We start from the raw sequence: 18,581 nt of genomic DNA, 5'->3' as shown, positions 1-18,581 counted from the left end.
TTATAATAAAACCTCTATAAGTAATATTTCATACACAACGTTTTATATAAATGTGGTAGTTTCTTCTATGTTAGTAGCTTTTATATAAATGTGGTAGCAACTTAACTCTAACCTCTAGTATCTTCACTAAATTTTCTGCATCAATCCTAAAATGGATTTAGTTAAATGTAAGAAAAAAAATAAAAATCTCTATTCTTGTTGCAATGCACCTGTAGAGAGTTTTGTAAAATTTATTCTCTTTTTTTTAATAGCTTGAAACTGCATTAATACAAACACGCGATCAGTTGGAGCTAGTAAAAAATTAAATGCTGGAAATGTAATAACATATCTTTTTGTACACTTAGTCTGCAGCCCTTCCATATCACGGAGTCGGAATAAACCCAAGCATATCATGTTATATGTACGTAAAGCATACAAGAACAAATCGCCAAAAACTCCACATTCCTAAATTTATTGTATTATTATAACATAAAACCAAATAAAATGAATTTTAATTACTACTAATCTGTAATATACTTAGAAGAAACTGCTGAGCATTTCAAGATATTGTACTTTCATACTGTGAAACTATTATAAAAACTAATGGAAAGTCTTAAAAAAAACTCCGGTTTGAAAAGTCAGAAAAATAATTATACCTAGTTCAAAAATGTAGATAAAATTATGGACTACTTTGAGGAAAAAGGAACTTTCATGGTACATGAATAATCATTTTTGAACCCAGAACCCTTGTGTTAAACAGTGGTTAGGGGTTCCTGCTAAAAATAACACTTGAAATCCACTGTATTTTTTCTCATAAGTGTGTTAACTTTTTTGGAGCTCCTGGACACCAGAGACTAACAAACATTTTTTTACTGTTTTTGTCTCGAGTTTCCAAAAAAAAAAGAGTTTCTTTTTGTAACTTCCCATTTATTTTGATGATTTCTTTAAATCATTTATACAAAGTAACCAAATAAACAAAAATTATTGTTCTACATACCCCAAATTCTGCTAATGGCCCATCAGATAGATCTAATTGTGATATTCGACAACGATTCCTAACTGCCGCAATATCTAAAGTTTCAAAATATCCAAGAGGCTGTTTCCCTTCTGCTAACAACTCATCCAATTCTGAGCTAACACTTCCTGTCACAAGGTTTTGAACTAGAGTCAAAATATCTCCGTTAAAGTAAGTCTAAAATAAAACATCCAAAAATCATCGCCATCTTTGTGTTACGTCAAAACTTTGAAACAAGGTTTATATAATTAAAAAATTTTTAATTCAATCAAAACTTATAATATATATATAAATATATATATATATATATAAATATATATGTATATAAATATATATATATATATATAAATATATACATATATATATATATATATATATATATATATATATATATATATATATATATATCTAAATTCATATATATTTTTGTAAAAAGATTAGCATTAAAATTTGGCTTTGATCATTCTGACCAGCAGGTATACATCATTCCCAGTTAGAATAATAACCACTTTAATAATAATAACAAAATAAGCTGTGGTTAAAGAAAACAATTATGGGTACAAACAATTGGTAAAGATGTTGTCATTACAGTTGTTGTTGTGACAACTAGTGGAGCAAAATTATTTTAAAACTAGTTTTATATCTTTTTTTTTTATAACAAGTGTTATACCTGTTGTGACAATATATGTTGTAACAACTGTTCTTGTAATAGATTAAATGTTTAATCTATTTTTATATTCTTTTTGTATCATTTTTGTTTTCTTGCTTTTTTTTTAAACTTTCACTCTCAACAAGGTTAGAGAAAAAGAAAGTTGGATTTGGTCTTAATAGATTTGGTCTTAATAGTGGTTGCAAGTAACCACTATTAAGTTGAGAGTTACTAGAAAATAAAAATTAGAGTCAAAAAGCAAGAAAAAAATTGACAGAAGACTTTTTGTAGGAGAGTTTTTGTAGCTTGTATGAGATGAAAAAAACATGAAGATCGGAGAGAGTTCCAAAGCATTAAAGTATGAGGAAAAAAATTAAACCAATAAAATTTTAGAAAGCATGCAGGGACAGATACAGTAAAAGGATGCATCTTTTCTGAATGACAAGTCAAGTGAAAATGGGGGATAAATAAGAGAATTTTAGAGATAAAACAATAGGAGATAATGTTAAGCAGAAAAAATAAAAGCAACCTTAGCAGATGCTAACTTTGAAATCAATTGTGGATATGAGAGGTCAGTAGTGAATAATAATCCAAGAAGACATAAAAAAGAGTCGGATGCCGTTCTTTAATATAAGAATATTGACAGTATTGCAATAGTATGCAGTAAATAACTGAATTTTGTTAGAGTTAAAATTTAGAAGACACTGCAAGCCCCAAGCTGTTACAGGAGTGAGATCAGATTCAAGATCAGCTGCCTGTTCTAAGCAATAAAAAAGAAGACTTTTTGTCAAGACAAGAGTATAGGTTTGAGTTTTCAGCAAATAAAGCCACTTTGATGTAAGATTGTCAGGAAGATCAATAAAAAAGATAAGAAAAAATACAGGACCAAAATAGAACCTTGAGATAAGGTTACTGGAAAGTTAAAAAGGTTACTGGATATGAAGAAGAGTGTTGGCCTTCGAAAATGACTCAAAAACTGCAGTTGGAAAGAAATACTTTAATAATACCAAAATATTTCCTAGATACGCCATATAAAACAAGAATATACTTGCTGAAGAAGACCAGCAATCTGAATTTTTTTAATTACTCATTATTTTCTATTCTTTTAACTCAGTATACATTTTTAAATTTTACTTGTTTAAATAAAATTGTTTAAGAAGCAGGATTTATTTTTAGTAAGTTAAAAGTTTAATATCTTTTTAAGAAACTATAAAGACATTTTTAGTACATTTTTTTAAATTTTATTACATAATCTTAACCCCTTAATTTCACTGAAAGTTTAAAAGTAAAAATAATTTAAAAACTCACCGCACTTACTAACGAGTCAAGAACTGAAACTGTAAATATTGAGCCACATGCATATGGTTGAGCCTGATAAAAATGTTCATCATCGTAAATATTCATATCATCTTGATCCAAAAACATTGAGTTTGTATTGTAAACTAGATGAATGTTTACATGCATATATACATCTATATATATATATATATATATATATATATATATATATATATATATATATATATATATATATATATATATATATATATATATATATGTATATGTATATGTATATGTATATATATATATATGTATATATATATATATATATATATATATATACATATACATATATATATACATATACATATATATATACATATATATATATATATATATATATATATATATATATATATATATATATATATATATATATATATATATATATATATATATATATATATATGTATATATATATATATATATATACATACATCTATACATATATATATAAGGTAAGTATGGGTATTAAGGCCCACCTAAAAAAATGAAAATGTAAAGAAATGCTGATTTTTTTTTGCTGCCAGTGATAAAACCAGATAACTCTAATATTTTAATGTCGAAAAAAAGTTTTACAATTTATTTTTTCTCTAAGTTTGGATTAGTGGGCCTATTACCCGCCGGGCCTTATTACCCACACTTACCTTATATATATATATATATATATATATATAAATATATATATATATATATATATATATATATATATATATGTATATATATATATATACATACATCTATATATACATATATATATATATCAACCTTTGGAATTAGAAAAAATGAGGTCGGAAATAATTTTCCAACCTCAATCTTTTAGAGGCTGGCATCAGGTCAACAAAAAAAGTTTGATACAAAGGTCTTACCATAAAACATAGAAACAAGGTCAGTAATATTTTGCTGACCTCAAATACTTTAAGGTTGGCAGTTAGATCGGCATTGCTGAATGCTGACCTTAACTCCGAGGGTTGTATATATATATACATAAGAATGCCAGAAACTTAATACATTTTTAAAGTTATTATTTAAATTTTGAAAATAGTAATAAACATTTAAATATTCTGTCGGACCCATCTAACACAAAATGTTTGAGCACATTCGACAAACGTTGTGAATGTTCAAGCATGTTCTATGAACATCCCGTAAAAGTTATGGAAATAATTAATCGCAGGTAACAACTAATGCTACCATAATGTTGTATTATAATGAACACGGACTATAGTTATAAACATTTAAATATTCTGTCGGACCCAGCTAACACAAAATGTTTGAGCACATTCGATGAGAGTTGTGAACATTCAAGGATGCTCTATGAACATCCGGTAAAAGTTATGGAAATGTTTAACTGCAGGTAATAATTTACCTGCATTAAAAATAAATATGTGTTGTTCCAGTCCACTTTTACCAAACTTGTTACCAAATTACCAATTAGTTAACCAAATTTGTTTTTTTTCTTTAAATGCATAAATGTATAGATTTAGACATGTTTTCTTTCTGTTTAAAACTACATTTGCTAGTATTAATATAATGTAATCCTTTTTTGAACTTACTTAACCCTTTTTTATTTAACAAATACAAATTCACCATGTATTACAACTAAATTACACCATATCAAACTTATTTGAAAACCTACGATTTAATTATTACACTTCAACCAAAAGGCACACCATAGGTTGAGCTGATTAAAATTAACATCTCTTGCAATGAAAAAGTTTATTAATTATTACCAGTTGGTGTGTTATTAGTACCCTATAGAAATACCCTATAGAAGACTAATAACAATTTACATCAACTTATGTTAAATATGTATAGAAAACAATGTTGACAACATTAAAAATAAATACGTGTTGTTCCAATAAAAAAGTGCAGTTATAGCAGCACTTTTTGACTTTTTTCTATTATATAACAAATAATTTTAAACTCTAAATATTAAACCTGAGTACTATTCATACTTGTCAACTAATCGACTGTCAGATTCGACTAGATGACTCTGACAAGTACAAATAGTAGCCATGTTTACATATAGGTACACTACTGCTTTACATAAAGAAGTTACACTTGTTTTGTTTAATACATTTGTATGTTGAATGATTTTAGTTGTTCTCAAAGAAATCACTAGTTATATAGTATTCATTAATATTATATTATCATCAATAGTTACAATGAATCGCCAGATATACAGACAAAAGTTAATGACAGCAACATGTGGAAAGTGCAGCTGTTTTTGTGTCAGCTGCTGCAAACGTTATTGACCCACCATCTGCATCCGTAAGTCAGGTAAATCACATAATTCATCAACTGGTAGCATACAATTTAAAAATGGTTAGTAGAAGTTACAATACTTTAATTGATACTTTTTGTAACAATTGCTAAAATTACAAGAGCAAAAGTATTATTTTTTTTTATAAGAAACTTAAAAAAATTTGATGGTAATTATTAGGTTTACCCACAAATTTTGTGGTCCAAACCTGTTAGACAGCAAAATGTTGAATTCAAATCAATTCCATATAGTATGTATGAACTTTTTTACAGAATGAGAAACAACAACAGATAATTTTGCTCCAAAAATAAAAATTATTTCAGTAAATTTTTTAAATTGAGGTTACTCTTTTTGTAAAAAAGTGTGTAGCTACTTTATAAATAACCCCTTAATAAGAATTAGTTCATAAGAACTGTTGTTGTTCTTATATAACTTTCAAGATTCAACAATATTAAAAAGTTTAAGTTTAAAAAAATGTAATATATGAAATGCTTAATTATCATTAAAAACAATCATATGCCATACATTTTATGGTAATTGGTTATGCTGTTAACTTTTTGAGTACTTTTATTAACTATTGTAAATATATGATTTTAAACTAATTAGACGCTTGTAAAAAGATTGCCAAGGATGTGAATCAACAACAGGTAGAGGAAGAAACTAGACAGGTGTTAAAGCTTGCTCCTAATCGACTACATTGAGTTGACTAGGAGGTACATAAAAAAAAATTGTTTTTTTTTCTACCTGTAAAGTTGATTCTTAGATTCATCTAAGTAAATTTTTACTAGTAATGCATATCATAGTGTTAATCATTTAGTTAATATAGTAAAAAAAATATTATTGTATTTATTTAGACAAAACTTACGGCAAATGCTCAAAATAAAGATGTGTTGCAGCGACATTTTGAAGAAAGTTCTGACAGTATGGACTAGCATATGTTATGTTATATGTATGTTATGTGCTACACAACGAGATCAAAAAAAAAAATTTTAATTTATCAAGTGGCAAGATGTTTAAATGTTGTTAATTGATTAAAAAAATAACTACTTAAAATTTCAAAGCATTATTCCAATGTTAGGTAACAGCTCAATTAACTTTACATTTTAACAGGGTCCTTATATAAAAAAAAAGATTTTTTACAGTAAGTCAAACTGGTACTCAAAAGAAGCAAAAATAATATTTAAATTTCAACAACAATATTCGTTTTAGGAAAAAATATATAAATTATTTTTTATTAAAAATTTGTAAAAATACACTTTTATTTTCAGTTAAAAAACTTTTTATTTAATTAAATCTAAAATAATAGTTGTATTATAAAACGATTATTTATTTGAAATTTTTATATAATTTCACTACTTTGCAGATAAAAAATGACATTTTTGAAATTTTTTTTTCAAAATATTAGGGACCGATTAAAAAGTAAATTTAATTATGCTATCCCTAAAACACATTATTGTGAACAAATGTGATTCTTTGTGTATAGATAATTCATAAATAAAACTAGTTTATCAAATCCACAAAAAGCTTTTGTTTTTAATTAAGAACTTTATTCATGATGAAGTATGGAAAGCTTTAGTATTTTAAATTCGACGTGCACATTTTTTTCTGTTTTTAGTGGAATTAGCAGCACTTTTTCACTGGAATAACATGTATTTATTTTTTGCTGTTGATTTTGTTTTGTAAAAATTTAATTTAAATTGGTGTCAATTGTTATTTATGCTCTTTAGGGCGCTAACTAGTACTAATAAATCAACTTTTTCATCGCAAGAGGTACTATTTAATTGTAATCAGCTCAGGTAATTGTGTGCCTTTTGGTTAAAATGTAATAATTAAATAATTAATTTCATTAAAGCTTTATATGGTGTAATTCAGCTGTAAATCATGGTAAATTTGTATTTATCAAGTAAAAAAAGGTTATGTAAATTCAGAAAAGTATTACATTACAAATACTAGCAAATATAGGTTTAAACAGAAAGTATGTTTAAATCTATACATGAAAAAGAAAAAAAATGTTGGGTAAATGTCTGTGTTCGTAATAACACATTTAGGGTTCTTAATAAGAACGTTAAGTCAACAATTGCTGCTTGCTATTTGAACGTTTAAGAACTGTAAATTGAAGTTCCTAAAAATTTGTTCAAACAAGGTTTGCAGCATACATTATGCAAACCTAAACAAAGGTTATAGTAACATTTCTTGAACATAATTGTTAGCTGGAGTGGACATTCAAGAGCTATCAAAGCAACGTTTGCAGCGAATGTTGAATCAACAATCATTGTTTGTTATTTGAATGCTAGCAGCAAATGTTCAAGAACAGTAAATCGGAGTTCACAAAAGTTGGTTCAAAGAACATTTGCAGCATACGTTATGCAAACGTAATTTTAAGATTTAAAGTTTCATTGATAAATCATTTGTTGTTAAAAAGTTATTGACATTTTAAATCTATTATATATATAGTTTACAAATAACTTTAAACACTCACAACTTTAGATAGATTTAAATATGGTTGGTTTACATAGTTTTTACTAGATGCAGCAGATAATTTTCTGTTTTAATTTTTTTTCCTGCAAGAATTTTTGTAATTACTAGCTGATAATCATTCCAGGCGTTCACATTGAAGTTCAAAATTTTGAAATTCACATTTGCTAGCTATACACCAAGGGCAAGGAGTTGACACTGCAGTTTTTAATCCAAAATAATTGTTGGCGAACTTCATATCAAATGCACAAAATATTTAATACTATTTAACTTAATAAAATTTATTATTTTTTGTCAGATTTACATAAGATTCTTGCAAATTTTCAATGATAATCTTGCAAATGCAATGATAATTTTGCTGACGCCACTATTTTTGTATTTTTCATTTTTCAAATTTTAAAGAATTCAGCTCAATCAAACTTTCTCTACGCAATCTTGTCTATGCAAACTTTTAAAATGTCATGTGACAATGGTTAATACCAAGGGATATCCCTTGGTATTAACCGTCATCACAGAACAACACCTAAAATTGGTGCTACTGATGATGTTCTTCGATGCTCCAATTAGAAAACTATTTTTTAAAAATAGCTAGTACACAAATTTAGAGTTCCATGTACCTAATGTTCTAGATTGTAAAGTGTAAACTTAATAGATAAAAAAATTTACTTCTAAATTTATTATATAATAATGTTGTTTTAAAAAATATTTATTTAATGAGCAAATGTTTCACCAAATTACTGGAACAGCCAAACAATTGAATGAACAATTGAACAATTAAAGGTACAGATTACTCTCCAGATATTGCACAATTGAGTTTTTATAAAAAAGAAGAAACAGTACTTTTTCCAAAAATCGTACCTTTGTACTTTTCCAATAAAGAATTTAACAATACACACGAGTTTCATTAAGAACATATTAAAGATGGTTTTGTGATCAAAATACTTGGATATCATTAAGTTTAAAAGTTAAAATTTTTTCAATCAGATGTAGGTAATTTAAAAAGACCTGAACAAAGAATTTATAAAAATGGTAAGGCTTTTAATTTCAAGAAATTCTCAGACATGAATTATTCTTGAGCAGAAAACAGCAGTAAAATAAAAACTGACAGTATTTAAAATTTATAATTCAAGAATTTAATCATACTGAGTAATTTTTGTCTTTTATTTTGTTAAAACTTGTTTTTAAACTAATAACAAAAATAACAGAAACAAAGTTTTTTTAAATTTAATTAAATCAAATGTCTATTCCTTATTCATAATATTTCAGTAAATATTGAATCAAAATTTAAATTTTTTTTCTTCTTAAGCCGGTTTTAACTTGCATCCACATAAATTAATTGTACACATGAATTAATTGTACACATAAATTAATTGTACACTTAAATTAATTGTACACATAAATTAATGTACACATAAATTAATTGTACACATAAATTAATTGAACACATAAACTAACTGTACACATAAATTAATTGTAAAACTGTATTCTTAACGGCTTTTGTTTTTTCTTTTTTATTCAATAATAAAATATCTATTTTTATTATTGAATTTATATTTCTAGAACATTCAGTAGTTAATAACATTTTTGAAAAAAAAATTAAAAAATTTGTTCGTCAAACAGGATGGTACAGGTAAATATTTAATGAATACTTAACAAAAATTTGTTAAAAACTAGGTTAGAAAAAGAATACTTACAGAAAAGTTCTTACAAATATTCCATTTACAACAAAAAAATTAGATTGGGAAACAATTTTGTGTTAAAACAAGACAATGATCCAAAACACACCGTTAAAAAAACTAAAAGACTTTTTTTAATAAAAATGGCATAAAGGTTTTAGAATTCCTTCACAGACTTCTGGTTTGAACCTAATAGAGCATTTATAGACATTATTTGGTAAAAAATAGTAACAGATCATTTACAAAAAAAAAATGATTCGAAGAAAGGTGTTGTTAGATCATGTTCATTGACAACTATTGTGTTCAATTATTTTATGTGCAAGTATTTTAGCTCAATCTTTTAGTTTTAAATTTCTATTTATTTAAATTCAAAAATGTAAACAATAATTTCACTTTTTTTGTCTCGGTTTTTAGATAAATAAAAAGTTTGAGAAAAGAAAATTCTTTATAATTAGTGCATAATACAATATTTTATGCAAAGGTTTTATTTTTATTAAAAAATGACTCTGTACAATTAAGTTTTGTTCTCACATATATTTTCAGACATTTTTTTATAACTTAATTACAACAGTCAAATAACAAAATCCTTATCACATACAAAGAACATTTTTTACAATCTCCCAAAAAGAATGTTTGTTTTCATATCTGATGAATACCCTGAAAATGTTATAGAAAAAATTCACAATTCAAAACTCCAAGGATTAGCTTTCCAAAACTAATCTTAATATATTTTTCTTTTAACTCTTTTAACTTTTAACTTTTTTATAACAACTTAAGCATTCTTTTATAACAGAAACAAACATCAACTTCAAATAAGATTTTCAATCAAATTAAGATTATTTAAAAGTAAAGATTGTAAAATATGCAATTTTAACAAATTGAAAAAATTATAACATTAAATGGTTCTGTGAAGAACATAAAATGTCTTGTAATAGTAAGGTTGTAATAAATTATTCAAAAAATTTATTGTGCAACAAGAGAGCTTATACATACAGCATATAGAGAGAATATGCAACAATAAAGCTACATACAGCATCCAGAGAGCATATGTAACAAGTGAGCTACATAAAGCATACAGCGAGCATACACAATAAGCAAGTTATATACAGCATACAGAGAGCATATGCAACAAGTGAGTTACATACAGCGGGAAAGAATTAAAGAATTTCCACAAATGAAAACATTTCAAGTTGTAGAAATTCTAAACCATATGTACAACATTTTATAGAACTTTTTTACAAGTTTTTTGTATTTCAATCAAAAGCATAACTAAAGACCAAATTATTTTTGAAATAATTTGATTATTTTTAAATATTTCAAAAAAAAGGGAAGTATAAATAGTCATCTAAAATATTAGTGAAACTTCATAATTTTATAATATATGAAGTTTAGTTACTTTTAGATATTTCAAAGACTTTGATTAAGCTCAAGAAGTTTCAATAAATAAAGAAATTAATTTTAAATAAACAAAAAGTGTTAAAAAAATATATAAAAAGACTTACTCAACTCAGTAATAATTTTTAAAGTGTAAGTCTCAGAAGTACTTTCTTTAACAGAGATAGTTTTTGTTTGAAAAAAACTTTCGGAGCTATTTTTTTCAAGTAAAGTGATTGCATTTTTAGATAACAGATCCTGAAGATCATTTTCAGTGTTATCAGCTGCAAACTGCATGGCTAAAATATAAAACATGTAAAAATTTAATAAAATAACATATAAAAAAAGTTAAATAATAAAATTAAAATAACAGAAAATAAAAAATTTACTATTTTAACAAAAACATTAAAAACCGAATTTTTTATGGCATATACATTTAATTTATTTTAGTCTACTTGACAAAGTAGAATTAAAATATTATTATATTATTATTATTAAAGTTGAATTAAAAATATATATTATAATAATTAAAATTTAAAAACCTTTTAAATTTAGTGTAAGTAAAATAACTTCTTTGTCTGAAAGCGCTTGATGTTCCAGTTCACCAGCTGAATGATTTCCGGGAGATAATAAAATGCACATATCTGCTGTTTGAACATTTACTGATCGAAGATCATGACGACTGTATGGCGAGCCCTATAAATTTAAATTTTTATACTTTTATATATTTATACTTAATAATAACTCAAATATATAACAATTTATATATTACTGCAGCATAATAACATGGTTGTAAAAAATAATTACTTACTATTACTACATTAACATCTGGGAAGTTTGCTAATCGCAACCACTATAAATATTGTATAAAATTAAAGTATCAAATATAATTAAAACTTAATTACATTTAATTATTTAATAAATAAATTACGTATTTATAAATTGAAATTTATTTATAAATTATTTGAAAAATAAAAAACATAATTTCAAAAAATAATTAAGTAAAAAAAAATACAAGTTATTTGATTTTTGTTTTGTTTGAGCAGTTTTTGATTTATATTTTAAAAATCTACTAATAACATTTGTTGTATTCTAAACTTTATATTTACATTTTATATTATAGTACAATTTTTTTTTTTACTTATTGCAAAAAATTAATAATATTTAATCAACACAACCTCTTTCTGTAGAAAATCTCCATTGCCCAAAATGACAATTTTTTTCAACATGTTGGGCACATTATTGCTTGCACGTAATGGTAGCACCTAAATTTTTAAATTTATAAAAATGTAAAAAATATCAAAACGTGTATTTATGTATATACGTGTTCTTAACGTCAGAATAGAAAAAAAAAACTAAAAAAAACAACAAATATTTTAACAAAATGTAAAACAAAAATAAAACTACAAAAATTGAAAAAATAAAAAAATTATTAGTTAAAAAATATAACTAAATTTGAAAAAGTAAAATAAAAATAATAAAATAATTATTTAAAACTCACTTTTAATACTATCTTATTTCTAAATAGAGAGGAAAGTGCAAAAATAAATTGATATTTATTTGTAAAAATTATTTATTTATTATTAAATGTAGTTTTAATGTAAAAGAATAAAAAATTCATTAATACTAATTCATTAATTTGGTGGTATTCACAACACCCTTTGGAACAGTCTACACTGTTGCTGAATTTAAATGATTATCTGAAACCAAGATAGACTTTTGAAACAATGTGTACATGTAATACATACATGTACATTCATACATCTATACAAACATGCATATAGAGGTGTGAAAATCTATACAAACATGTATATAGAGGTGTGAAAATCTATACAAACATGCATATAGAGGTGTGAAAATCTATACAAACATGCATATAGAGGTGTGAAAATCTATACAAACATGCATATAGAGGTGTGAAAAGTATTAGAACCAACAACTTAAAAAGCATAAAACAATGGCTTTGCGTAAAAATTTTTTATTTAATTTCTAATTTTATTTAAATCAAACACTTTTAAATTTTAGACACATTTTTTTGATTATAGAGTCGTAAACTTTATTTTCATACATTATTTAAAGCAAAATCAAGTTTGTTTATGCTATGAAGCTCTCTAAATGTTGACTACTTTTATATTTTAAACTGGATTTATTCAGGAGTTAGTGTTAAGCCATAACAAATTCTGATGGTAAAAATAATCTACTATAGATATTTAACGTTTTGATTATTTAGCAATCGCTACCTTTCATGGTCCCAAAAAAACCCTGATCAGATAGCATTTTACAAAACTATTAGAAACCTTGATATTATTTTACTCTAATTTGCTTTAAAGAGGATCTCTTTTTGTTTTTCTTGCATTAGACAAATTAGAATAGTATGGCAGATGCTATCAGGATCAACTTTTCAACTACAATCCAAGCATTTTAAGGTCTATCTTTTAGGGTTTAGGGTTTTTGGATCTTTTTTCAGGATGGTATAAACTAACAGTAAACTACTTTTTGACAGTCTTTTTTAACAGTCTGAGAAAATGCATAAATTTTTAGTCAGGTTCTCTTTAGTTAGGTTCATGTATGTATGAATACATGTACAATGTACATGTATTCATACATGCATACACACAAAATACATATGTACATATAGACATACGTACATACATACATACATACATACATACATACATACATACATACATACACACATACATATATATATATACATAAACTCATACGCACATACATATATACATACATTTATACATACATTCATTATATATAGTATATAAATACTAAAATTTATGTACCTTTTAGTATATATATTATGTGTGTGTGTGTGTGTGTGCTATATGCTTCCTTTATATTTATTAATCAAAAAATTTGTTACCAATTGACGCAGTTCAAGAGAAGGTGAAAATCTGCTAGACAAAACCAACACTACAACATGGTTATGAAAATTCTCTTTAGCAGCTTCCTCTAATGTCTAATAAAAAATTATTTTTCTTTAGCAACCTCCTCTAATATCTAATGAAAAATTAATTTTCTTTAGCAGCTTCCTCTAATGTATAATGAAAAGTTAATTTTTTACTTGTTTACTGATTGGTTATAATTTTAATTTGATTATATTTGCTACTCCTTTATTGTTTTACCTTTAAAACTTAATTATAAAAATACATCTATTATATTAAAAAATTATAATCTTTAAAAGTTAAAAATGTATAAAATGTAAAAGACCAAAATTGCAACAACAAAAAAAAAAAAAATTCACCATTTTAGCAGCCTCAAATGGTTTGCTTTCACACCAATAAAAAGTTCCAGTTTGATCAAATTTTGGTTTTTCACCATTAGGAAAATAATCCTCAGTCAATTGACGAGTGCTGGTGAGAAACATATTTTTATATAAAAAATTAATAACTTTTATTAAGAGATAACTTTGTTGATAAAAAAATACTGTACTTATTTTTTTCATCTTCTTCTTCAATAATAAGTAAATTTAGAGGGTCATCTGATTTATTCTTAGCAGTTTTTACAATAGTTCTATCTAAAAGTATAATGATAAATTTTTTATTTATGATAAATTAATATTTTTTATATATAAATTAACTTACTAATTATTACTAGTTATTTAAAATTTTTTTTTTTTTTGTAAAATTCAAAATTCCTGCACTTGGGTTAAAAAACTAGTATTCTACACAGCAACACCAAACCTAAAATCTTTTTGATTAATCAATGCTATTATGAAACATTTACAGAAGATATACAAGATCTTTAAAAAGAAATTTTAAATAAATTTTTCTTTCATTTTTGACATAATTGAAAAATCTATTTAAAAAAATTAATCCTTGAAAAGTATTCTATGGAAAAATTTAGAATGCAGAATACAAAAGAAAAGATTTAAAACTCAAAATTTCAAAAGATTCAAAACTCAAAAATTCAAAAGATTCAAAACTCAAAAATTCAAAAAGAATTGAAAATCCAGAATAAAAGGAAGCATTCAGAATATCCAAGATTTGAAAAAAAATATTTTAAATTTTAAGACATTTACAAAGTTTTTTCTTAAAATATATCATAATCAGTGTAAATTTAAAAAAATTTTAAATTTTATTTTTCAACTATTTATTTTTAAATCTAAAACTATTATTATTATATTATCTGTATATTATAATTAAATCTAAGTAAAAACTACTAAATAAAATAAAGAAATAAAAATGCATAATTAAGTAAACAATAAACTTACTTCTTCTGCATTTACATTTCACCATTTTATCTGGATCAATTAAATCTTTATGACATGCTGAACAATAACGCAGTGCTCTATTGCATGTAATATTTAAAATATATATTTTTCAACATGGAATAAAAATTAAGTAAATAAAAAAACCCCGACCTATCAGTCATTTCAAGCCCTACCTATCAGCCATTTTATAATGTATTTTATAACATTATCATATATCATACTTTACATATTACAATCATGTATTTTCATTTTCTTTTTTTTCTTTCTATTACTTGTTATTTTTTCAAAACAAAAAAAAAGCTTTTAAATGTTCTAACTTGGCTATAAAATGAAAGTAAAAAATTAGGAAAAAAAAAAGTAAACAGAAAAAGCTTAAAAAAAAAAAGAAAAAACTAAAAACACAAGGTTTAGAACTAAAATAGTCAACAAATGATAAATAGGTTTACTAAGTTGAAAAACAGTAAATAGTTACTAATTATTTTTTTAGTTTGCTATCAACTTTTTCACTGGAGATAACATACATTTCTTATACCTTGTGACCTCAATTACTTTTAAATAAAGCTTTTTAATTATTTCTACAAAGTATTTGTTTTAAATTTTTGGGGAAAATGAGAATTGCTTCAGTATGTCCGCAAATATTTGAACACATTAAAAAATTTTAATTTTTAAATCATTTAAAGTACCTTAATTAAATAATTTAAAATCATTCAAAATATAACAGTAAACATAACAATCTTTTTATTGGTATATAACATGCTGGATTTAGTGAAGTAAGTTCTGAAATATTAGTAAAATTCAATGTATGGCTAAATAAAATTATTAATTTATAAATTAAATATGTGTAAACCAAATTTTTGGACTCTACTGTACATACATACATACAAACATACATACATACAAACATACATACATACAAACATACATACATACTTACATACTTACATACATGCATACATACATACATAAATATATATATACATACATATATATATATATATATATATATATATATATATATATATATATATATATATATATATATATATATATTTCTTTTGAACCTTTGTGGATCCCATAAGTTTATATTTCTTATATATATATATATATATATATATATATATATATATATATATATATATATATATATATATATATATATATATATATATATATGCCGTAGTGGTGTAGTGGTAGAGCGCTCGCTTCATAAGCGAGAGGTTCCGAGTTTGACCCTCACCACGCCCCTGGTAGTACCGTGCTCAACTTGTTTCTCTGCGTAGCGGCCTTGTTCGTCAAGTTTCGTGTTTCAGAATTATAGAGTTGAGAGAGGGTTATAACCACAATTAAGTAGCCTCCTCGTCTGTAGTGGCCTTCTGCGCCTAAGGAGGTGAATTAACAAAAAAAAAATATATATATATATATATGAGCAATTCCACGGCAGAAAATGAAAAAGTAGTCAAATTTTATTCTCTTTTTCACCAACATTTAGCAAATGAATATTGACGTAGACACATAAAAGTTTATTTAAAATTTACCTTTAGTACTAAAATTAATTTATTAAAGTCATTTTTATGCTTCCTAAAGTTAGTGTTTTTTTCCTATTGTCAAATGATCAAAAGAGTATCATTGTAAAATTTTATTTCAATCATGAATTTATTTATATTATTCGTTATCAAAATGAATTATGTCATTAAATAATACTTATTTCATCATATTGGTTTGACAAGATTATAACTAAAACTTTTTATATTAGGAGACACTGTGAACCACAATAACCGCCAGGTTTGAAGTCTCCCCACATCCAATTTTTTTTCTTGTTAAGAAGTAACATAGTATATAAGTTAAGTAAAGGTATTAAGAACCTCCATAGGAATGGCTAGAATAAAATTTTTACACATCTAAACTTTAGATAAAAGGGGAGGGGCGGTACACCGTTAACTTTATTAAAGTTCATATATTTCACATAATTTCATGAAGAAACTAATTTTTACTCTGTACTTGTGTACTCCCATAATATAAAGGCATTAAAAAAGTGTTAGAACATTTATATAACAGATTACAAAGAAAAAGAATGTAGGTATAAAAACAACAACAAAATGCATTTAACGTGAAAAATATCTTGACTAAGCTTTGAAATACAAAAATAGCATTCTATTTTATCAATTCTCAATTAAAAGTATTTTTCATGCTATTAAAATACTTTGTAAATAATAATTTTGACATAGTTGTGTAGCAAAATATATTAAATTGAATAGTAAACTTGTTAACTATTTATTAAATGTTGAAAATTCCAAAACATTTGACTATAATCGTTTAGCATAGTCTGGGTGGCTTTGTCGTCTCTTATATTTATTCCATGTCTTTTTAAACTCATGATGAACAGATTCACCTGCTTGTTCAGAGTAAATTCCGAGCCCATTATCAGAATTGGTACTTTTTAGAAATGGTACAATTTGGTTAACTGCAATATGAACTTTCCACGGTATATTCAAAGAAATGTTTTCAAAGTAAGTTTTAATATATTCCCTTAAATTAGCAAAAGACATCTTGAATTCGAAAACAACAGATTCAATATCACCAGTTTTTTCTCCAAAGGTGGCTTGCTTCATTGATTGAAACTTTTATAAACATTCAATTACTGGTAGTAAATCAAACTTTCCTTGATCAGCAATATCACGAGAAAGAATATCTAACTTATCTAAAAGTCTGTTGGCATTGTTGCCATCAAATCCAATGCCATGGTAACTTCTGAAAAATATGTAGTTTGAGTTTAACCACTTTTCAAAGCCAGGCTATAGTTTTGATAATAGTTTTCCAAAAGTTGTAACTATTCCGATTAATGCATGCAACTCAGGTACAGGAACTAAATTTTCAATAATTATGCCTGGATCCTCTTCAATATATAATAATCTTGGATTAATAACATTTTTATAATCAGCCATCTTTGATTTTGGTTTTCCAGCTTTTGTGTATTTACTGTAATAATAATCAAGGGAACCAAGAGTTTGTTTTTCTCCACCATCCAAAAGACTCCTTCACACCACAAACAACTATATTTTCCAGCATGGCTTGTAATGCCAAACATTGAGTTTGCACACTTTAAATCAAATGCAATAAAATACTCAATATTTTGAAGATTAAGAGTATCAACTAATTTTCTAAGATTTCCATTGTGTTCAGACACTCCTTCTACAATAGCAACAATAAAACAACGCTTAACTCCAGCATCATCAGGGTCAGGTTGGTTGCTAGATTTATCATGCGGATTAAAAACATTCATAGTGACCTTTAAAAAACCTTGACCAGAATCCACAGCAACTCTTACAATTGTAGAAAGAAGGTCAATATTCCTTTCAGTGATTATATCATGTATAAATTCATCAATATCTTTAATATAAACCATTGATTTATTTACTATGTCGCCAGCTTCAACAAATTCTTCTTCTTTACATGAAAAATATTCATTCATATCTGCTTTTAAAGGCACTAACTTTTTAACAATATTTCCTTCAATGCTACTTTGAAAGCCAAGACTTTTTCTAAATATAGAACACATTTCTTTGGTTTTACACTGATAGTTC

General features: G+C 25.1%; 1 protein-coding gene across 1 annotated transcript in view; it reads right to left on the bottom strand.

The window, feature by feature from the left end:
• Positions 1-62: 62 nt before the first annotated feature.
• Positions 63-18,581, bottom strand: part of LOC105848952 (calcium-activated potassium channel slowpoke) — an 86,346-nt gene continuing 67,827 nt past the window's right edge. The window contains exons 19-29 of the mRNA XM_065795302.1: positions 15,001-15,077; positions 14,220-14,304; positions 14,032-14,140; positions 13,651-13,746; positions 11,951-12,037; positions 11,584-11,625; positions 11,315-11,468; positions 10,901-11,071; positions 2,952-3,085; positions 977-1,171; positions 63-444 (exon numbers count right to left, since the gene is read on the bottom strand). Of these exons, the coding sequence (XP_065651374.1) occupies positions 190-444; positions 977-1,171; positions 2,952-3,085; positions 10,901-11,071; positions 11,315-11,468; positions 11,584-11,625; positions 11,951-12,037; positions 13,651-13,746; positions 14,032-14,140; positions 14,220-14,304; positions 15,001-15,077 (1,405 nt within the window). The 3' untranslated portion in view covers positions 63-189. The remainder of the gene's footprint in view (positions 445-976; positions 1,172-2,951; positions 3,086-10,900; positions 11,072-11,314; positions 11,469-11,583; positions 11,626-11,950; positions 12,038-13,650; positions 13,747-14,031; positions 14,141-14,219; positions 14,305-15,000; positions 15,078-18,581) is intronic.

This window comes from Hydra vulgaris, chromosome 04 (genome assembly GCF_038396675.1).
Source record: "Hydra vulgaris chromosome 04, alternate assembly HydraT2T_AEP".
Taxonomy (NCBI): Eukaryota; Metazoa; Cnidaria; class Hydrozoa; order Anthoathecata; family Hydridae; genus Hydra; species Hydra vulgaris.
Note: the sequence above shows the minus strand (reverse complement) of the source record. Positions and strands in the feature narration are given on the sequence as shown.